Below are 25,242 nucleotides of genomic sequence, written 5' to 3'. Positions count from 1 at the left end.
GTGTATTAGTTGCTGCGTAATTGATCTCCCCTTTGATTACCATTCCAATTGGCTTCACTGTAAATCACTACTAAATCTGCCAATTTCCTTTTAATAATGTACAGGTATATTATTTACTAGGCTGCCGAAAATATGGCCACGCGTCGTCGTCAGAGTATATACTAAAACACTGAGCGGCAATTATAGTTAAATGTGCGTGAAGAAGGATTACAATGAATATCGCCAGGCGAGCTGCCCTTAAATAAAAATGCAGCAGGATGCAACGCCGACAACAGTGTCGCCGCTTATCGCTATACCGACAACTTTTTTGTGGCATTAGAAAATGAAGCTTTTAGAAGTTTCGTAGGCGTTCTTCCTTTGTGTGATCTTATAGTATATTAGATTTCATGTCGTAAAACTTGCTCGGACTCGCCGAGTTTTGTTTATAAACATTCGCCCGAGTGCGTGTGCCGTGAGCCGTACAGCGCGTATGACCCACTTTGTCTTAAATTCGTGAGAACTACGACAATCCAGAACACTAATACCTATTTAATTATCTATGTATCATAGCAACCAATGATATTTAACAACACACAAAGGCATAATGCATGTAAATTACCTTTCAATATTAATTGATAAAATAAAGTGTTATTTATGCTGATAAATTATAATTTGAAATTATGAGTAATATAATAGAAGCTTTATACAAATTCGATAGTTATTAAGAAATATATTAATAATGAAAATTTAAAAAAATAATTAGAATATAACATAATTAATTTTTTATATGATAAATATTAATAAATTTATAAGAAATACTTATATAAATGATTGATATATCAATAAATTAATAGTTAAATAATTTTTAATTTTATGTATTCAAAAAATTATGTATGTTCGGAATTGGAGCATTTTCCAAGACTTTGAAAGTCGGAGAAGTATAAGCCTTCTCTAACTCTCGTGTTTGTAAAGATTAATTCCCCGAATTCTCGACTATTCTAAGCCTTATTTTCGAGTGTCATACGACCCTTTTTTCCCTGGAGTTCTCGAAAGTTCTAAAGCTTTAGTCTCTGACGTCATGCAAGACTGTCGGCATAGCAACAGCTAAGTAAGCTGCCGCGCGCATATTTAAAGGAAGCAAGCGACGAGCTTTACTCTCTCAGTGAAGACGCCATGGCACGGATCACGGACTGTATTAGCAGGACCGACATGGAACAGTCGGTATATCTTAGCAGAGCTAACAAGGAACGAACAAGCATTCAGTTTCGTGTGTGTACTCAACAGGCATGTAGGCGCTCATGGTAATTACATCATTCAACCAGACTTTACAGTTATAAGCTAGTTACTCAGTTACATCAATAGAGCGAAGCCATTATATTCAATACACGTTCAATTTTCAAGTGTGCAATAATTTATAGGCGATCAAGAGTTCTGACTAAAATTACAAGAACGGACAAGACTATTAGAAACGCAATATCTAGGCACTCTTCACAGGATCGGGCAAGGCAACTGTATCTCTGTAAGTACAAACAAATGGCCATCAAAAGCCTACTAGGCAAGGAGTAACCTCATCATTGAGACAAGACAGTTCACACTCTTCTGTAACAAGTAAATCCTGCTTATTATTAATGTAAATTTTATTAAACCATATGTTAACGAAGTTTGCATATACTATACATTTCTATAACCCTTCCACTGGACTCCCACGTAATCATCTGCGAGGGCGGGCGTCAAAGTATTAAAGCTATCGAAACACTGGTAGTTCGAGCCAGGAAATAATACTACTTTCCAACATTTGATCCTTTGAGCTAGATCTAGTGGAAGTTAGTACATCTCACCAGTGCCGTGCATAAGTACAACTTCAAAAATTGAATAGTTACATTATAAATCATTGCATATTCAGCAATATATGGTACTACACTAAGGAGCACCGGGAGATTTACGACCTCCCACTTCTTGGTATAGTAACTCGCCACCAAGAACATCACCACACGATCTCTTGGAAGATTTACGAACTCCCACTTCTCTTCAATGCAAGTCAATAACAACATGGCAACCAAGAATGTCGTGGAAGGAAGAAACACTAAGAGTTCCAGAAAATCCACACTGCGGAATGCTTCACCAACACCTTTACCCACTGAATATGAGAGAAAGGCAGATACTTAATGGTCTCGTATCTTTATGAAGAAATTGACTGAGGAATGTGAGTGATTACAATGCGATATATCACTAGATGGATTTAATGATACATTGTCACAAGTCGAAGAATTGCATAAAGCCGTCATCAAGGCTCATGCACACTTGGACGCCAGCTGGTCATCTGCTCAAACTAAGCACGAATATTTTGCGAAAATAGTCTATAAGGAGGAACACATACAATAAAACATGGATCGAAAAGTCATCATTAAACATCGTCAATTCTTCAATAACGAAACTAGTTTGAAAGAATTCTCACCAACCAAGGCACAGATACAAGGCGTCCGACTTCCAACCGTTAGTCTTTCAACATTTTCAGGAATTCACTGGCGTGAATTTCACAATCTCTTCAACGCATTGGTTCTAGACGACAATGAATACAGCGACGCTGAGAAAATGCATCACCTACGCACCTGAGTTCAAAGTCCAGCGGACAGTTAATCTCTGGATTCCCATTGACAAACGACTCCCTCGCTCCGGCTTGGAAGCTACTAACAAACTGTTACGATAATGAACGTCTAATTATCCAATCATATTTCAGTCAAATATTCGCAGATTCAAAACCAATAAGAGGAGAACAGTCAGAATTGAAAAAGCCCATCAACAATATCCAGAAAGCAATGAAGCACCTCAAGTTAGTCCTAGAAGGACTCGCAGATTTCGGTATATGTGATCTCAAGACGGCTCGATCATGCCACAAGGGAAATACCCGTGCCTTGAATAATTTGTAAACTTCCTGACATATCGTATGAGAACACTAAAGGATATAAGTTCACTAAAGGATTAACCCAAAGACTCTGGACGAGTATCCAGAAACGCTGTACCACCACAATACCATATGAGAAGGACATCAAGGATTTATCAAGTATCAGTGAACAATGCCCAGCCCAAACTTCCGGCACAAAAACACAAGCTCAATACATGTGAATGTTGCTCCTCAATCCTTACATGTTCACAATTCATGAACATGTCAACTGTAGAGAAACATAATCCAGTAAGAAATCAAGGACTCTGTCTTACTGTCTAAGACATCACAATGTCAAGGTGTGCAGAACCCCTCCACAATGCAAGAAGTGCTTCAGACGGCACTATACCTTGTTATATAAAATAACCATTGCAGAGACTAATCACATTGGCAGCTCAAACCAATCATCGAGCTGAGAAGATGGTGCAATTGTCGAAATACCTGTGCATACGACTACATTACTAGCCACAGCCATAGCCGAATTACTGTCAAACTCTACTACTCTACAAGTTCGTCTTCTAATTGACGCAGGTTCAGAACTCACATTTGTCAGCGTAAAACTCATTAAACAACTCAATATTCCAATTTTATATTCGAATGTTCGAAATTTTTTGTTTATTTGAATCCGGTTTGAAGGATCAAATAAATGTAGTTTTCTGGCTTGAACTGCCAAGTTCGATAGTCAGTTTATTTGTCGCTCGCCTTAGCAATGCTAATTCCTTATGAAGTTAGGACATCGTTTTTTTGGTTTTATTCACAATTACACTATTGTTGTTCTGTATTGAATTTTCGTCAGAGAGAGTGACTTATGTTCTATCACAATGATGTAGTTGCTCCTTGGTGATGGTGACGATATCGTTGATGACGTTGTAGGGATCAGCAATGAATTGTATATATTTCGTGAAGGGGAATATGACCTGTTGAGGTCTCTGCTAATGGTCGTTGTAATGGTTAGCAAGAGCCGACCATGCTCATAAGGCGAGCATGGGAATGTGGTTGCGGTATGTAACAGTGATTAGCAGGGAGAATCAACCATACTCATAAGAGGATTATGGGAATGTCTCTGTGGTAGTTATTAGGTATAGAAGAGTCCGATACCATGCTTTGTGTAGTCGACTATTTTCTAGAACGGTAGTCAGCCCTTGACTGTTTGTTAACCGTTGCGCACTGGAGAATTGAACGTATGTTCCTCGTAATGGCTGTATTGAGAGAGCGTGTGTTGCGTGACTTTCTCTCTGCTACAGACTCCGTTTAAGACGTGGCTAGAGCGTGGATAACTGACTAGGACAAGTAACTGACTCGGAGGAATAACTGACACTGTCTACCGACGACACTATGTACTGAATGACTGCTTTGTGTTAATTACGTGGAGTCTTGATGTGTGTTTTCGTAAGTATCAGCGCGGCAACTGAAATTAACTACAACTAGCCAAGGCTAAGTAGCTTTGTAGAACATTCGAGAATCTAAGCTTTGAGCAAGTCGGGAATTTGGTGAGAGAAAATGTAAACTTTCCGAGAACCGAAAGCCTCGAATAAATGCTCCAATTTCGAACATACAGCCCGCCATCGTCAATTTTGTTGAAGATTATTTTTATCTTCAGGGATTGGTAGCACTGCCAGCTTGTGTATTAGTTTTACCATGGTGGGAACCACTATTTATATTCAGTGACTTGGGAAGCTCGATCAGCCAAGACATAAGGTGTTATGTCACTCACTCTCCGCTTAATCCATTCGAATTCGATTGTCACTATACAGGCTCACATTCTCAAAACATTGACCACTGCGATTCTGTCTTTTGAACCAACACCACACAATTGGCCACACTTGAAAAGCAACACTGGGCGATCCTCAGTACTTTACTTCTAGATTTGTGTTTTTGTGTGTTTTGCCACATCAGCGATACCTCTCGAAGCAGTCTTCGACTATACAGCTGATGGCTTCTTTTCCGTATACAGGCAGTTAATTCCCCATTGAGGAATTGCAGCTACGTTGTATTCAGACTGTGGTATGACCTTCACTGGGGCTGATTCCGCTCTCAAGAGACTATTTATACAAGGCATCCTTGAACACAGGTAAATTGAAGGTACACTACTACAAATCAATACTCACAATGGGTCACCTGTAACGCCCCACATGGGAGGCAAATGGGAAGTTGTGGTGAAATCAGTAAAATACCACGTAAGACGCACCATCGGAGAAACTTTGATAACTGTTCAAAAGCTGACCACTCTACTTGCCCAAATCAAGGCAATCCGTAACTCAAGGCCCTTAGGACTGATCAGTGACGACCTCGAAGATATTTCGGTACTCACCCCCGGACATTTCCTAATTGGAAGCTCCTCACCACCATTCCAGAACCATCTCTCAAGGAATTGTCCATATCAGGATTGTCTCGTTGGCAATTTATTCAACAACGTACCAGCAATTCCGAGTGAAATGGGCAGCTCATTATTTACAGCAGCAACAGCCAATCTCTAAATGGCATCACCCAAGGAATAACATTAAGATTGACTCGCTGGTGTTTATTAATGATTAACGCTTCTCACCATTGCAAGTGGCCTTTGGATCGCGTCATCGACATCCATCCTGGCAAGGATGCATTTACTCGAGTAGTTACATTAAAAAGAGCTTCGACCACCATGACAAGATTAATCCATAAACTGGCAGTAGTACCAATCCCTGGTGAAAGGAATCATCAATAAATTGTTAATGGCAGGCGGAATGTTCGGGATAGAAGCAATTTCCAAGACCGTTGACTATCGGTATCACTAGTCTCTCTACCTCTCAGTTTTCGGTAATCACTTGGGACGAGAATTTTCATGTACTTGTTATATCTTGATTTAAAATGGTCTACAATGTTTATATAGTCTTCGAGTAATAACGTCGCTTGTCGCGTCGATTCTTAAGGACAGCACGCTACGCCCAGTAGCTCGTTGTGAATTAGTAAGACAAACAGTTTTAAGTCATTACGTTATACAGCCAGTGTTTTCGATTATTCACTTATATCACGCAATGAAGCCATCCCAAGAGATACACATTTAATTACCAAGTGTGCTACACTTATAATCAGTCAAGGGTGCTGACTGCATAACGAGAAACTAGACTGTCACAACAAGCATAGTCTCAAGGTACGTGCTTTTGTACATTTCAAGGCAACACGTCCTATACAGGTTTTTGATCATATATACCCTTAAAGACCACACATCCTACACTGGAGTATGATCATATCTCTGCTAGTCTTAACAACACAAGCAGAAGCCACGACATCGTCTCAATCAAGGAGCAATTGTCATTGAAACAAGATAGAGGTTACACTCTTCTGTGAGAAGTGAATACTGTTTATTCTTAGTGCAACTTTTAATAAACCATATGTTAATGAAGTTTGCACATATTACATGTTTCTATAACAATCCCACTTGACTCCCACCTAAGCATCTGCTAGGGCGGGCGGCACATTATTAAAGCTATCGAAGTATTGATAGTTCGAGCCAGGAAATAATATCACTTTCGAATATCAACCATCCTGGTCCTTCCACCAATGGATGACTGGAATTCTAAACAATGCAACTATAAAATTTTTTAATACATTATAAGAATTCCGAGAAAATTATAAGTATACTTAAATTTAAGTGAATTACAATATTTTATTTTATAGTAAGTATTGTACAAACCGAACACGATGATTTTCCAACTTCAAATTTTCACTTTGATTTAGAAACTGGAAAGCATTTGGATTATAAATAATTTCAGAACTTCGAAGTGGCTGAATAGGTTCCAAAACTTCTGAAATTTTGTGTAACACCTGTAAAACATAATAACGTCATTAATGAGTATTTCATGTTTTATATTTATTTTATCAATATATTAATGAAGGAAATAAAATTAATATATTAAAGAAAGAAATTTCAACACTTTGATGAATATTAATAGTATATAATAATTATGGTTTGAATAGATAATTGTATTTATGTGGACATTAACAACGTTATATACTTGGTTATATTAATGTTATAACTTAATATACTATAATATATTATACGTATACAAATTTTATGGACATGTAAGATATAATTTTGTTCTTTTGATACACTCAGAAGCTTTAATAAGTGTTGCATCCTAATTTTCCTTAAATTTACTAATTTTTATATATTTATAAAATTGAACCAATTATATTATTATATTACTATGTATAACTTAAAAATCGTAATCTTTGTTTTTACTCAATTTTAAATAATAAATATAAAACATAATCGCTTATTTTTCTAATTGTTTTATTTATAACATATTTAAAAAATATATAAGTCCCCAAATCAATTATTTATAAATAAATTTATTATGCAACATATAGTATAACCTCTACATATAAATAACATTCATGTTATTTAAATTTTAACTTAAAACAATCCAAGTTATTATAATTTAATAATAAATCATTGTTATATCTGAAAAACGATACTATGTAGGTTTTCATTCATTTTGCTCACTTCTTTACTACGAACGTGCTAAAAACCAATTTGTTTAGAATTAACTAAAAGACTATGAGGTATTATGGGGAGATATTTGTGGGCAAGTGGAAGGGATAGCCTATTAATTCAATATTAAACACATTTGTTTGTTGTGCTGTTTATTCCTTTTAATTTCCAAATACAGAAATAATTCTTGTTGGTGAAATCAATGGAAGAACTCTTGGGATTTTGTGGCAGTTGACAGTTGGCGTTAGTATGCACTTCATTCCGGATCCTCGTGATGTATTGCACTGGTAGTCGAGGTAAATCTGCCACTGCTTCGTGCGCTTGGGGCACAAGAGGTTCTCAATCGGATCTGTAAGGTTTACGCTGAATAGTGCGGAGATCGACGACTTAATCGATGATTTTATGCGGTTACAAGCGACGACTTGGCTTCGGACTCTGCTGAGAGATACTGACTGTATCACCCATGGCGGTCCCTCTAAGACAACCGTGATCAATGCCATGGTGTCTTCACTTAGTCGGTTTCACTGGGAGAGAGAGAGAGGCTCGCCGTGTGCTTCCTTTAAATATCCGCCCGGCAGATTACTTAGCTGGCAATGATGCATAGGTGTTGCTATGCGGAAAGTCTTGCATGACGTCAGAGACTAAGCTCTAGAAAATTCGGGGATTCCAGAAAGGCAAGGCTTTAGAAGGTTTGAGAATTTCCAATCGACGTTGCTATGCGGAAATATTGTAGGACACTCGAAAACAAAGCGTAGAATATTCGAGAATTCGCTGAATCAATGTTTACAAACAAAGGAGTTAGAAGACTTATACTTCTCCCATTTGAAAGTTCTTGGAAGATGCTCCAATTCCGAATACAATTAATTACTTTTATTTTTTATTTTCTATTTATTTTATAGAAAATCAAATATAATTTAGAATCACATTTTATTATTAGCTATTACGAGTGAAATTCCATATAAAATATACAAAATAAATATACATCTCGTATTTATATATATATATATATATATATGCATAATTATCCTAGTATATCTATCAGTATAATATAAAAAATCAATAAATACACAAGCACTTTTAATTATTGAATTAATTTATTATGAAATATAAATCCACAATCAATAATTATTGTTCATTATTTTTAGCATTCATAAATAAAAAAATTTATTCGTGTCTATCTTTTATCAATAACTTAATATCGAGGTAGAAAGGTTAAAAAGTTTAAAATGATGTCAACATTTTTAAAGAAATTTGAATCATTGTCCATGTTATTTATTTCTTGCATTTCAACGCGTATATCGATCGATTAAATTGTAAAAATCATTAAGATAATATTTTGATAATTTCAATTAAGAGAAACTTTGATTCAAATACTCCATGCTTAATATAATTGTTTTTACACTTTTAAATATTTTTTTTTAATTTTCGTTTGCAATTAACAGGAAATGAAGAAGTGAAGAAATGAAGAATGTCTTACAAAAAATAATGATATCGGATAACAATGAATTGAACCATAAAAAAAAAACAGTCGGAGTAAATGAGACTTATAAATTCACAAAAACACGAAAAAAATAAAGCAACGAAAAAAAATGGTTGAGCGAAAGAAAAAAGTCTTGGAAAATATAAAAAACGGAAAGTAAAAGGAAATAGACATTGGCAAACAAAGAGGCAGAAATAAACTGGCGAATGGTTAAGTTTGTTTGTGCCGCGATAAGGTAGTGCAAGACGCGGCCTTTCATTTATCTTGCTCTACAAGTTCGAAGAAAAATAGTGACTTAGACTTTGCTCCGAAGGACCTCATTGTCTAATGTCTGACGTTGTTGTTGATAAGTCCACATGTAATTATAAAGATACTTGCCACGGGGAAAGAGCTATGCAAGTCAAGAGATAATAATTTCATCGGGGCGAGATAAAGGTCTTGTGATATACGTATCGAGCAACGGACGAATTTCATCGCAAGATCAAGATATTTTTTTCTATTTTTAAAGAAGCTGACCTTATAAAAAAATGATGATATTATTAACTTGAGCATTTTTAAGCTAAATGCCAGGAAGAAGATTATAAATCTTTTAAATTTTGTATTTCAATTAAATTTTGAATATAATATTTTAATTATAATTTTTGAATGCGTAATATACATAAATGAATAATTAATGACCTCTAACACAATGTATAAATGCAAATAATTTATGAAGCATATTTGTAAAATAATCTACGTTTATTGTTAAATATATATTTATATTATTTTTATACTTTATTTAGAATATCATTTTTTATTGTTATTATGAGATTTATAATGAACAATATATAGATATTATTGTAGTATACTATTAATTTAAAAAAATTAATATATAATTAATATTAAAAAATTAAAATTTAATTAAAAACAATATATAGGTACTATTGTAGTATACCATTAATATAAAAAATTAACACTTTTCTGAGCAATTAATACAACAATTTCCAACAATTAATAAACAATTTACAATGCTAAAGAGATACTTTATCCAAAGCATTACTAAATAAATTACAATAAAAATATAAAAAACGATCAAAAATTAAATTGTTTTCTTTTTATTTTACTCTTATTACTCTCATTATGATACAACTAACTTAATTATGTTATAAATATACAAGTTTTTTATAGTAAGCAGAAATTTTATTTCAATATAAATTAGTTAATCAATATTAATTTTTTTTTAATTTTAATTTAGTCATATTAATCGCTCGTTTTATGATCAATTGAATAAAATTTGATGTATTTAAATTAAATTCCATTACTTGTTTTATAGTTTTTATGATATGAACTTCCTGAATTTAATTGTTTTCATATTAATTTTAAAATTAAAAAATTTATATAACAACTTAGTTAAATTATAAATTTCAGTAAGATTAATAATGAAGTTTTTATAGAACAATGTATCATAATGTATAATAATGGAATTCACTCAAAGTCTCCAGTACATCAATGAAGTACACAATTGCACATTAATTTTAAAAAGAAAATAAAAAATAATAAAAGATAAAAAAAAAAGATAATAAAAGATAATAAACCAGAGTTCTTGCGCAGTATATAAATAAGGTTTTATAAATGAGAAACTGCCATCGCTTATCCATTCGTACGCGTACGCAGACATTTCTCCGCCTGTAAGCTTTCATATTCGAATAAAGTCAAATGCGATCATACCACAATTTCTGTATTCTTACTCTCACTATATTTTAAATATGTTATTTTCTCTCTCTATATTTTATATATTTTATATATATATATATATATATATATATATATATATATATATATATATATATATATTAATATATGATTGGCTCAAGCATGTTAACCTGAAATGAACTACCGCTCCCGCACGTTGAGTTCTCTTATTGGTTCGTGGATAATATCGCATATCAAATACTTTTCTAGTCCACTTTGTCCTTCTCTACATCTATAGGTCTTCCTTGTATATCTATAACTGATCACTCATCTATTATATTTTCCCATACCTTGAGCTTTATTAGATTTACGTTCGTAAAAGCTTGGCCATCATATCTCAAGAGCTTTTATCTTATCTATCGCAAAAAACCAATTACATAAAAACATCTTTGAAATAGATATTATCTTATAATTATACACTAACAGCATCGTTTACATTATTTATATAAATATATTATTTACATTATTTTTTTTAATTTGTTAATTACTTACAAGAATAAAAATAATGATTACATGAATGATATAAATCTTTTTAAATTAATTTTTATACTATTTATAAAAAGTAAATTATACCTAAATTAAAAGGAAATAACATATTTAAGCACATCTTTAATTTGTCATATTTTTCACTCAAATATTATTCATATGAAAAAAGTTTTAAAGGGATATTCACAAAAGTTCTAAAATTTTTGTACATAGATCAAATTTTTCTTCTTGTTTCAAAAGGTGGCCAGATCGTAGACTTACAAAACTTTTTTTTGTAACCATACTGAAAACGATATCACTTATGTTTAAATAATTAATTATTTAATATCTTAATATAATTATATAATAATTTTTATATCAATTAATATTATTGATTAGTTAGTTCTATACATAATAAATATTATACAGGGAATATAGTATGAATTTGTTTGCTTTATTGTTATTTTATCGACATTAAAATATTTAGAATATTACATCAGAGATAATTTTTTGAAATATCATATAAATTCGTTAAAAATTTTTTTTTCGGGAAATTAAAAATCTTCTTTATGATGAGAAATTCCTTGTAAATAAAAAATAGTAAAATTGTTAATGCCACTTGACAGAGATATAGAAAATATATTACTGTCGATAAAGTTATTGATTAAATGTTTTATCAACTACCAACTTTACGTAAAACGTTATTGAATAATTAATTTTTTATAAGCAACCTAACATATTGAAATGCTGTTGAATAGTAAAATATCGACTTTTTTTAATGCACAAATTTAATCATGTATCTGTGCGAGAAAATTAGCACCATCAAAGTGTTGACTAATTTGTGTCTTTATCTATTATAACACCAAGTGAAATTTCAATTTTTTCTTAGTGATCAATATTACTCTTAATTTACTGCAACTTAAATTATCATAAAAGAAACCAAAGGATGTAGCAATTCTATTGACGTAGATTTTATTTGATTGTTTGTGATATATATTGATTATAATTCATTGAGAAATTTTGTATATTTATAGTGGACAATATTTTGTATAGTTACTATATATAAAACATAAACAAAGGTATCGAATTTTAAATTTCTCTCATTTTTACTCATCATTATAACATTAATATTATTACATATAAATGATAATTTTTGTAATTGTTTATAATACATGAAGTTGCCTAAATAAATAGAAGACATAAGTAGTTAATTATAGTCTTCTCACATTATTAAATACAATCTTCCACTCTTAATAATCTATAATTATATATACTTCTCGGAAATAGTCTATAAATCGAACTTTATGTATATACTACAGTAAAAATTTGTTCTTGACAAGAGGTTTGAATAAGTCCACACTCGAATGCTAGTTATCGAAAATAAGAAAACAGACACAAACGAAGAATATTTAAATTGGGAATTATATTCACGATGTAGTTAGGCAGCGCTTGAATATCTATCAATTATAATTGGAACCACAAAGATAAATTAGTGTTTAAGTTAAATTATTGTTTAAAATTAGTGAACCCTATTTAAATATAATCTTATCATAATAAGTAATACTTTTAAATTTTGTAATTTTATAAATATTATAAAGTGAAAAATTAATGGATGAAAACTTTTTATTATACATATTTCTTAAGATGATTAATCAATAAATGCAAATTTAATAATTATTTTTACATCTGCATTAAAATCAAATATCACATGTAACAGTATAAAACATATAATATTAAGAAGTGAAAGATATATAGATGATCATATATTATGTATAATAATGTAAACAACTTCAACAGTTAAATTTTCATAATTCGCTTAGTAAGAATTAAATACAAAAAATGGTAATTTTCTATTATGAAGTATAAATATTTTAAAATAAGTTGAATAATAGAAATAGAAAATTTCTATTTATTTATTAATTACTATAGAAGACTTTTTTTGTTAAATATTTTAGGTACATCTTACATAGTAAATCCAAAGTAAATCATCTCATCAAATAAAGTAATTATAGTCACAATGTTTTGCAACAATTTTTTTGTAATATAATGTAGATGTTTCAAATATTTAATAACAAATGTAGATTGAAGTAAAAAAAATTGAAGTAATTTTAATATAGATTTGTTTTTATAAAATAATAAATCAATTTTGATAAAAATTAAGCTTTTATCACTGTAGTTACACTAGTTTTACATTGTAAATAGTTTTTTTATCCTGTCTATGGCATTAATATTTATTCTTGCTCGTTTAATAAAGAACAAAAAAAATAAAAATTCCATAATTAAAAATAAATTCCTATAATAAAATTATAACGAATTCTAAATAACATATAGCAAATTGGAATGAATTTGAAAACTATACTGTATAAAAATTAAAATATATATTTAGTGAATAATTGATTATTATTATAACAATTTAATTGATGTCTCTATTAATTTATATATTTTATTCTGAAACGTTAAAATTTTACACATTTATTATTAAACATAATCAAATTTTACGATATGTGTATTTAACTAAAATTCATAAAGTTGATATAAATATCTACTAGTAAATATGAGTATGTCTTGACACTTTATGCTGTAATCATATTTTCAGTACAGTTTAATATTTTTAGTTATATTCAATATAATAGCTCAAAAGTTAGATATTTTATTCTGCACTGTGATTGAGGAATGCTTTTAAAATATTTTATTATTTCTATATGTACATATAATAATAAGCGATAACGAATGACTCTTAATGTAAATAAAACAGAATATTTATCTTACTAATTTTTTATATGAACGTGTTTCTCATTAATAAGCGAATAGCAGTTTTTGTATTTTCCAATACATTTATTCAAATAATATTCAAATACATTTTTTTGAAAATTTTAGTTTTCCAAGAGAAAAGAAGATATAAAATGTGTAAAAATGGAATCATCTGAATTCGTGACTGCCACTATAGACACGAAATTCTCGAGGGGCGCAACGCTGACTATTAAATTTGAAGGAATCTTTATCGTTTAAGACCACTCAGAGATTCATTAAATCGAGTGCGATCCAATGCTTCTAAAGCCAAGCAAGAATTTTTTACAAATCTTCGGACGTCCCGTTAAATTTTTCACTCATCACTATGAGCGTCAGCTCTCCCAATTTTTTACTAATACTCTGGCTTTCTAGTTATCGGGATTTATGTTTATGTATAAATTGTCTACTAGTTTGAAGAATGTAATAGCTTTACATATAATTTGCTTTAGAATAATAATATTTAAATACATTATTATAAGCTTAAGGAAATATTTTTCTTTGTCATTATTTAAGTAGGTAAGTTGTAAAAATCATGAAATTTCTAATAAATACTACCGAGTGCGCGAGACAGGCGTTTAAAATAAAAATATAAATAGATATCACATTGTAAATTTTTTAAATTGGCCACTCTATATTCAAGTAAATTAATACTTTTAAAATATTCATATTATAAAATCCACTGTTATTTTAAATGAAACATATATATATATATATATATATCTATATAATCAATTTAATATTATTTGTTATTATCTAAAACTATCTGCAAATGCGAATTCAAGTAATTACTCCTTTTAAATGCTATAAGAAAATTAAACTTCATTTTTTAAATCGTATTCAGTGAAATGATAACAATTGATAAAACAACGTGAAATTTTTCTTAAAACTATGATTTTTCATTTATTTATCAACTAGTGATTAGCTGTCACGATAGATTCTTATTAAATGTATGAACAAATATGAAATAAATATTGAAAAAAAATAACTAGAGAAAATTTTCTTTTCAAAGCCATATGAATGCAAAGTTAAATCAAAGATTATTACATTAATATCCAATACTGAACCATTGCCTATTTTATTATTCAATCTTTATTTCTGGTTCCAATTGATAATTTCTTATTTCTGTTGAATTATTAAAATTCTATGAATATAATATTAATACTGTTTATATTAATTTTTAATATATTATTTTCATGTAGATATAACTGGATTAGCGAACAAAAAGAATTTGAAACAAAATTTTACCTCGTATAAATATAAAATAATACAGGCTTTTTTGCATCAAAGATCGATATTTAAAAATATTTTAGTTGTTGTTAATTTATTTCCGAAAACAACATCCAAGCAATAATCGTAATTTTGTATTAGTTACCTATATTACCAAGTCAGATACTAAGATTCTGATAGCATTTTTATCCTCGTTATTGTTCTTATAGGCTTTACTGGGATCTTTATAGAGCTAAATTTTTATATTCAGTAATACTTTGCAGATTATGCTTACAATTTTTCACAATTTCTGTGTGTATATACCTTCTAATATTAAAAAAAATAAGAAAAAAGATCTACAGAATAAATTTAATATTTTATTTATAAGCATTTTTAGAATTTTTTCAAATCATTTATTTTATGAAGTAAATCTTTTATTTTATGAAGTGAAAGAACATAAAAATATTTAATATTGTAAAAAATTATTGTATTTCGATTTTAAATTTTCTTTATTAAACGTAAAAATTTTTATTAATAATTTAAAAACAAATATTTTATATGACTGTTTTATAATAATAGTATTTAAAAATTGCGAAATAATTTTTACATTATATATTAAATATAATTATTTTATTTGCAACTATTTTAATATTATGAAAAACACGTTCTATTCTTTTATGAGTATTCTGTTACAAGAAAAAAAAATTGGTAAAAAAAAATAAAATGAAATTTATATTACTTACAAAATACTTTTATTAATCAGTATAGGGATTATATTGATTTAGTAACTTCATTTATTTTAGTAATTGTCCCTATTTAAATGTTGCAATTATAAAAGATTAACCGCGAAAATAGTTTTGCATCGTCTAATTTCAGCAAGAAAGTTTTTTCATATAGAAAACATCTGCCATGAATAACAAAAGTAATTCTTAAAATATAAATAAGAATTCGATATTATCTTAGATTTTTACGATACTATTTTAATCATAAAAGTCCATATTATCCATAAAATTAGAAGGAAAAAATAGAACAACATCTACTTTGTGTATAATTCTCTAAAAATATAAAATATTAATTTGCAGCATGTTTCACATAATAGCAATATAAAATATGCTCGAACAGAACTAATATTATTATTTGTAATTATAATGTATTACTTAGTTTATAAATTGATATATGTTTGTTTATAATTATAAAAGAAATTTTCATAAATGTCTTAATTATATGGAATATTGAATAAAATATATTTTAAGTATGAGAATTATTACTCCAACTCTCACTAATAATTTCAAAGTTTTTTCCTTTGGAATATTAAAATCAAAATTACATTGGGAATCAAAATGTCCTTTTTCAACATCTGTGTAATGGTTGTAAGATAATAATGAACGCCAAACGAGAGAGAAATCAAGGAGAGTGAAATAACGATTCTAAAAGAAACTTAAGAGACATTTCTTTAGATACGTCGCTTTGGTCGTAAATTTTTCTAAATAACCTGGAATTTTATTCATTCAGGATTTCCTTATTCCAGACTATATCAGTATATCAGTGTATAATTTTTTATTTTCCATTTAATTTTAGGTTGGTCAGAATGTTACTAAATTTTTTTTGTTAAATATTGATATTGCATTGAGAAAATAAACAATTTAATAGGAAAAACAAAAATATGAAACGCTAAATGCATTCATGCTCCATATATTTCAGTAAATAACAATAATCACATGAAATCTATAAATTTTTAATAAGTCGTATCTATAAATATATTAATTATACTATATTAACCAATCAACTGAATCAAATCATTAATATTTATAACATGCTTATGTTATAATTTAAAATACTTCTGAGAAATTAATACGGGATAATTAATCAATGATCATTTACAAAATTGTATTGCATTTCTAACCTACATCCTTTTAGCAAAATCATTTAATCTTGATAGATACAGCTTAACACATTAATAATGAACTATTACAGCGCTTGTGGCTAACATGGATTTATTTATATATTATAATATATTACAATTCAACGAATATTTGATTTAAAAATAATAAATAAGCATATATATTATAATTGACACTGCTTTTTTCCTTCTTATACTTAAATATATATATATATATATATATATATATATATATATATATATATATATATTTTTATACATATATATATATATATATATATATATATATATATATATATATATATATATATATATATATATATATATATAATATGGCGATAAAATCTAATTATACTTTGATAATTAATTGATAAATAAAAATAATTAACCCAAATATAAGAAAGTGTATCGTATATGCTTGTTTATTGTATATGCTAAGTTTATACTTGTATATTATATTTGTATTTATAATGAAATATAAACAAATTGAAAAAATGTCAAATTAAAAAAATATTACATATCCTTTTTTATTCAATAGTATTCAAAATTACCTGTCTTTTCTTCTCATGTTCATTTGGTGTGAAAGTAAATTCATAATTACTACCCTCGATGATTTTTGCATTATTAATGAAAACCTCCTCATAACCTCTCGATCCATGCCTTCGCGTAACCCACAATGGAGGATTTCCGTCAAGTTCCGAAGTCAATGACTGCGTAAATTGTTCGGTTTTTAGAGCTTGGTTTGCTATAAAATAATAATAATTTGAGCTTCACTATTTATTATGAAATTGCAATACATAATATCAACTATATTATAAAATGTAATATTAAATGTTTCTCAAAAATCGATAAATATATAAAATTATTAGTACGACAGATCAAACTAGTTATAACCAATTTTTTAATGTTATTTTATAGATTTGTAAATAATTCTTATTTTAGTGAATCATTATAAAAAATTAATAAATAATAGATTTTGTTTATTTTTTCTTAAGATGTGAAATATCGATTGACAATATTTAAACAAACTAGGAGTAAACTATAATGATTAATTAGGTAAGAAAAATAAGTCTTTTTCAAGATTTCTTATACGTATAATAGCAGGGCGTTTATAATATAATGAACATTTTGAATATGTCAACTTTAAGAAGACTTGAATGTATTATATATATTTAAGTGAATACAGAGGAATTTACGTTCTTATTATTTCGATTAATAAACTCGATTTGCTTGGTTTTTTTCTTCATATTACAAAATACATTTTACAAGTATAAATTGACATAAATTCATCTAGTTATTGAGATTACAGTATGAATGAAGAAAAATTAAATAGTAAAAGAAATATTCGAAATATAATTTTATGAACGAGAAATTGGAGTGCAGTAGTCGAATAATGTCCAAGAAAATATGATTCCATGTATTGGAAAAGCAGGGAAGAAAAATGAAAAGAGAGACGACTTTTCTAAGCGAATGTTAGGACAACTAAAATAAAGATTAGAATAAAGCCAGGAAGAAGGGAAGGACGAGAAGCGAAAACTCATTGAGCTGGTGTAAACCTCATTATCTCATTAGCCGCTCAACTCTCGTAATTTCCGTTTGTCCTCCCGGCCATTACAGAACAATACACGCTCATTAATGCATAGCACCAGAGTACATGTACGAATTAATCTTATAGCGATTCTTCAAGAACTGAATAATGTCACAGCTGGAAGTTGCATAAGATTGAAATGGTGAATACTACGTCATAACTAAAATACGTATAATAATAATAAAGGCTTCTAAGAATTAGCTTTGAATTAAGAATTTATTGTAATATTAATATACTTATGGTGTTACTCATTATATTATATATACACATTGATTACAATATAATTATATTATATATATAATATAATTATAATATATAATATAAATGAAATTACCATTTTTAATGTAATATGATTCCTTGTTATGCAATTAAAAATATGGCTAATTACGTGTTTATTTAGTAAATAAATGTTATTACGAGAAACTTAAAATTCTAATTTAAAATTTATCATTAAAGAAATATATGATATTGAATAAAATACATATGCTATTAATGCTGATTAAAGTATCAATATTGGTTATCTTAATAAGATTATATAATTAATTTAATTCAAATATTATTAAGATAATTGAAAATAGTTTTTTTCATAAATAATAATTGATAATTGAATGCTGATTGTCTTTATTTTAAATAGATTGAATAGTATATTTATATACAATAACATATATATGCAAATAAATATTCGATATAATTTTATTAAATATTAGAAATTATAGTATTAAGAACAGCGTAAATATACTTATGATAAGTAAATCAAATACAAAAATTTAAATAATATTAAATACTATAATCACTGTATGATACTTTATATTTTTAAAAGTTAGTTAATGTAATGTAAAATGTTGTAACAAATAAAAGTCTCGAGAATTTTCAAAATACAAGTGGATTTGGTTTACAAGAGCCCAGTGCAGCAATATAATAAGATTCCTAACATTTTACTTTCCTAATCGGGTAATCATTTATTTTCATGAGGCATTAACATTGACTTTGATCGAATATTAAAAGGTTACTATATTCATTTCTTAAAAATTTTATATCTAAACAAATCTCTAGTGTAAATACGTAAAAATAAGTTTCATATTAAATTCAAAATTCATATTATTATGGATGCATTACCACTTATTCAATATGATATAAGCCCAATACAGAAATACATTCGCACACGCATACGAGGTTAGATATATGAGGAAGAGATAGCTTTCGAAAAATGCTGAGGCTAAAGAAGGAAAAGAAAATTCAATCTGGCTAAAAGCTATGACGAGAGGATTGCCGCGATATATATGGAGCAATAGTAACGTTGCAGAAGATCGTCTATCTTGCCAATTTTTGCTTCATTATAATGTCACATACTGACAAGGTTATAGCTATATGATAATTGAGGTTTTTCTTGACATCTTAATCAATTCATTTTTCAAAAAAAAATTTATTTTAGTACGGTTGCTTACAGGAGGTGAGAAAAAAAATCATGATTTTCAAAAGCATTTTTATATTTCTCATTAAATAGTTTTATTCAAATAAAAATAATATTACTATAAAAGTTACAAAATCACTAATTAAATTACTGTACCGAGATTTAATAAAACGTTATTTATAACATTTTAAAATTTTTCAAAAGATCGATACTACCCAAGAGAAAATTTTTAATATTTTTATATCAGCTAGCACGCTGAAGCCTTACCTACAAATAGAGCGGATTTTACAAGATTCTGGTTTGAAAGACATGAACCAGGGGGATGGAGTAATATTCAAATAAAAGAATGCAGTTTGGTTATTACGTCTGAGTCGCAGGCTGCGAGATGAAATATACAGTCGCTCATAACATAGAGGTAGTAAAAAAAGTTGAAATGCGACGGTCCGAATGCTCTCAGACATTGGCAAAATCATTGACGGATCGAAAGGAATCCTTCACTCCCCCTGTCAATTTTCGATTAAAAAGTAGGACTGCTCAAATCACGCATTTTCCGTCCGAAGAGTCTATCCCGTCTGACACTCTCCATTATCTTTCGTTAACATTTTCTTACATATTCGTAATTGTCAGTGACTGCAACAGTCCTAATAATAAGAACTATAAAGTTTTATAATTAAAATAGTTTTAATTTCGTTTTAAAAATATTGCTCTACTAATACAAGGGAATATTTTTACTTATAAAATATATTGTGTTTTAATGAATATTGTGTAACAATTCTTTTAAGGATGTAGATTAGCATTGTATTTATAAGAGAAAATTTTGTAGCTTAAAATATTTAATAAAATATGGTTAAATTTTATAAAGCTTAAGTAACTATTATTATTAACTACTATTATTTTTTCAAAGATTATACAAATTCATTACAATGTAATTATAAAAATAATCATAAGGCATAAGAAAATATAGATTAAAAAAGATTTTAAAAATTAAAAAATTAATTTGTCTTATTTTTATGTATTTGTTTTTATTGTTAATAAAACCTTTGTTCTATATAAATATATTATTAGAATATACTCTAAATATTATTTATACTATATTATGTTTATTTTTTATTTGTATTAATTATTATTAATATTATTATTAATTATTAATATTTATTTATATTATGCATAAATAAAATTTCCTTAAAATTTCTGAAAATGTATTCTATATCTTTATATAATTGTACAGATAAATGTATATAATTTCGTCTGTACAGTAGCATATTATAAAATAATAAATTATTATAATTCAAATTATTTACTTGAGCTTTATTTTCATTTGATAGTCAAAACTCATTGAATTCGTATAAAATAATTTATGAGCGCTATATTACACACTGATAGAAAACTAAAATAAAAGAACTTAGCTAATTTATAGGGTAGGAAAATATTCTTCACTACGAACCTCACAAATAATTGCAGAATGGCTACATGATCTGTCGAATTTTCCCAAATTAGAATTTCATAATAAAGAAGTCGCGTCGGAAAAATTTATCGTCCTTGCCAATTGAAATGATTTATAGTATTGAATTAAAAAGAGAATCTCATAAATTATACACCAGCCTTCCCTAAGCATTTTCATGACTTGTCTATTAATTGAACAATTTTAATACTACTTTATTGCATTTGATTAAATTTAAAATGCATCGATTTTAATTACGCCCGGTTGATATATTACATTATGTTATGTTCTGAAGGCTTACTAAATAATAATTCGCACAATTACATTCGATGTTTATTATTTGATTATAAAACTTACTATCTGAACACATAGATCCACTCTGTTTTAAAACCGAGCTCATGCAAATGAAAATATGACCGATCATTTCGCATTTTTAGAAATAATTTACTTCGATGAATAAATAGCTCTCGCAGCGAAATACTCGATATCAATGTAATTAAAGTTCATCTCATGCCAAGCCACGCCATCACTCATCTCAAAATATTTCGCGCTATTTATCAGAGTACCCAGTGCTTAAACTTATCTCATAAATAAGCTCACGCATGAAGAGCTTTTGGATTAGTGACCAGCAAAGAGCCTCGCCCCAGACGATATGCACTTGTCGTCACCTTCTAGTGATCGCCGCTCTCCTCTATCGCCGTCAGATTATACGCAATCTATCAAGGCACTTTTGTGGTTGGATGGGGTTGCGCTGGTTCGTAGACTTATCAAACAAAACTGAACTGTAGTCCTCTTCAACTTTCAGCATAGCTTTAACCATACGTACATAGCATTATGAAACTATTTACTGCGTCCGTTGTCTAGGATACATCTGTAGTATGGGATTTCTAGTATAGGATATTGAATACTATACTGTAAGCACATAAACTATTCGATGATGATTAATAAAAAAACTTTTTACAATTTGTTATTCAATTTATAAGCAGTATGCATTTACAAACGTATACTTTACCACTGTTTTATTTAATATATTTTTCTTAAATTTCTTTACATTTATTACCGTGTATTTATTTTTCTATTTTTTTTAATTCAAAGGCATTAATCTATAAATAATAAAGTTGAATGCTATCGGCTTATAGGATTGAATTATTTAATTTAACTTTGAAAAAATATTCGTCTTCTTAACTGTTGATACCCATTCAAAAATTCTATATTTACATACATGTATTTGTTTTCTAGTAAGCCAATGTAGATTTTATTATGACATTTTCGTTTGATTAATGTGGATTAAGCTTAAAACTAATTATTAATTTTTATCTTATAATCTCGGTAGCTACGAAGAGATAAAATCTTATTGTCTCTATTTTTCATACAAAAGACGTCTATTCTACATATCAATTTTAAAGTGAATAACATACATTGTTATTTCAATTTTTGTTAAAATATACGAAACTTCAAATTTATACAAATTTACTTTTGCTCTTTTGTCATATTTAGATTTATTAAAAGAATAAAACAAAATAAGTTACACTATACTAATGCATTCCACCGTATTATCAGCTTAAAAGCACTACATGCTGCACGTGGAAATGAACTTTTCAACTCCCATTTTCAATTTATATTTAAACTGCAATACAGCTGCATGGAGATAAAAAGGTCATCGTAACAGTAGAAAATCTTCACCATTAAAAGAAGTTTCCTTTTCCGTCACGATTCGATTTATCCATATGTTATATACACTAAAAAATATACGAGCAATAGCGCTGAGAAATCAAGGAGTTTTCTCTTTTTTCGATCAATTCCTGTCAGTCTCTCCCTAGGGTAAAGATCCGCTGCTGAATAAGCAGTGTGGAAATGAGAACGTTGAGTTTTTTTTTTTTTTTTTATAATTTATCAATATTTTTGAGAACATACATTTTTGATCGGTTATTGTATTTATAAGTTCTTTGCCGTTTTATCATTATTTTCTTTCCACAGTTTACATATTGTGATAACGTGCATCAATTTATATTTCATAAAATTTATTCCTTCATTTATATTTGACTTTCATGAAAAATCTGATTATTATATTCTTTAAAATCTTCCTTGCACTGATTGTTTTCATTATAATATTGACTGCGTATAATAATGAAAATATTTTAATTAAAAATATTTAATCACTTATTTTTGTTTATATTAGTATAATAAACTGTTTTGTTATTTAATTGCAAACATTCACTATCTATATATGTTCTATGAATCTGTAAATGTAACTAAGCCTTCAAAAATATCAATAAGTGGCAATTTTTATTCTCGTCAAATGATAATGTATTCGATATAGTTGTCGATCAGCTTGCTTTGAAAATTGTAATACGTTGTACGTAAGCGGTGAACTTTGGATAACAATTTATTTGAAATAATATTTTATGTACATGAATGATACAAATTTTCGAAAATACAATTCTAAGCTGCTATTATTTTTATAATAAAGCCATAATTTATTTATTAATTACCATTGAAAATATTGCTATATATTACAAAAATATAAATATACAGCTATATAATATTTTAATACATAAAAATATGGTAACTAATTTTTCACGGTTTTCAATTAAATTGATCCTTTACTGCAAGTTTATATGATAGTATTTATACAAAATATCTTGAAAAGTAATTTAGTTAAATTCATGTTTAATATAATTAGAAATATATCTATTATTTTTCAGCTGCACTGCATTATAAATAACATACTTTTAAAATAGATTATTAAAAATATATATATTTATTATAATATTATATATAATAATTTGTTAAATATATATAATATAAAAAATAATTAAGTTTCTGTTTGAGAATGCGAGACCTTTTTTCAATACAATAAAACATCTGGCAAGCAATATTGTAAAATTTACATTAGGACTTCAAAACTTCCTGCTCATAATCATTTAGCACTCGTGTCATAAAACATCTAGGAATATTCCCAGTGAATATTTTGCTTATTTACTCTTGCCTATTTTCAAGCGTGCTCATATTTTTCTGGTACGGTGAAATTTATATGTTTATTAACAAGAAGACGTAGATTCCGACTGAGTGTCGAATATACGTAAACTAACGAGTACAAACATTTCCTGAAAATTCACTGCAACTCAAAACTCTGCACGTGCGACAACAAGCAACAGGCGTGCGTGCTGACTCGGCCTTTGGGACAATGCTTGCATTGTTTCCAAGTGCAACGCATCTAGTCGATCGCATCGGAAAAACGACCACGCCCAAGAGGACCCTTCATCTAGCGAAATTCTAGGAAAGGGAGAGGCGACCAAGAAGAGGTAACCAATAGTAAGGGCTCCCCACTTCCGACACTTTCCCGATTAGCACATTTGGGACTCAGTCCGGAAGGAAGTGGAAATGAAGGCGTGCATAATTCATCATGCTGCCCAAGGTCACTTCTGATTGGACAATTGAAAGAAGAAGGGGTCCCAAGTGGAACTGGGTCAGTGAACTATTTAAGAAGGAAAATGTGCTGTATCACCACTTACTCTTTCCAAATAGTTCTTACAGTATAAGGATAAGTCACGCCTTACTCCTTCCAAATACTTCTCACAGTTGAAGAATAAGTCACGACTTACTCTCACGGAGGAGGACCGGAGAGACAAGTCGTTTACCTGAGTTTTAATAAGAAGTTCTTTCTACGATTGTGAATTAATATACAGTTGAATTGATCTCATCAAGACTGGATGGCGTGGGACCTGACCACTTGTGGTCTCACTTGGAGACAAGGAAGAACTAAAGAGTTGCAACATTGCAAGGGAACGTCATAACAAGCCACCGAAGAGAGACTGGAAAATCACGATACACTGCAA

At 28.7% G+C, this 25,242-nt stretch overlaps 1 protein-coding gene across 1 annotated transcript in view; it reads right to left on the bottom strand.

Moving 5' to 3' along the window:
* Positions 1–25,242, bottom strand: part of Fas1 (fasciclin 1 Fas1 domain-containing) — a 98,820-nt gene that overhangs the window by 46,935 nt on the left and 26,643 nt on the right. The window contains exons 3-4 of the mRNA XM_011503836.1: positions 17,515–17,708; positions 6,591–6,721 (exon numbers count right to left, since the gene is read on the bottom strand). Of these exons, the coding sequence (XP_011502138.1) occupies positions 6,591–6,721; positions 17,515–17,708 (325 nt within the window). The remainder of the gene's footprint in view (positions 1–6,590; positions 6,722–17,514; positions 17,709–25,242) is intronic.

Source organism: Ceratosolen solmsi, unplaced genomic scaffold, assembly GCF_000503995.2.
Source record: "Ceratosolen solmsi marchali unplaced genomic scaffold, CerSol_1.0 scaffold10, whole genome shotgun sequence".
Taxonomy (NCBI): Eukaryota; Metazoa; Arthropoda; class Insecta; order Hymenoptera; family Agaonidae; genus Ceratosolen; species Ceratosolen solmsi.
Note: the sequence above shows the minus strand (reverse complement) of the source record. Positions and strands in the feature narration are given on the sequence as shown.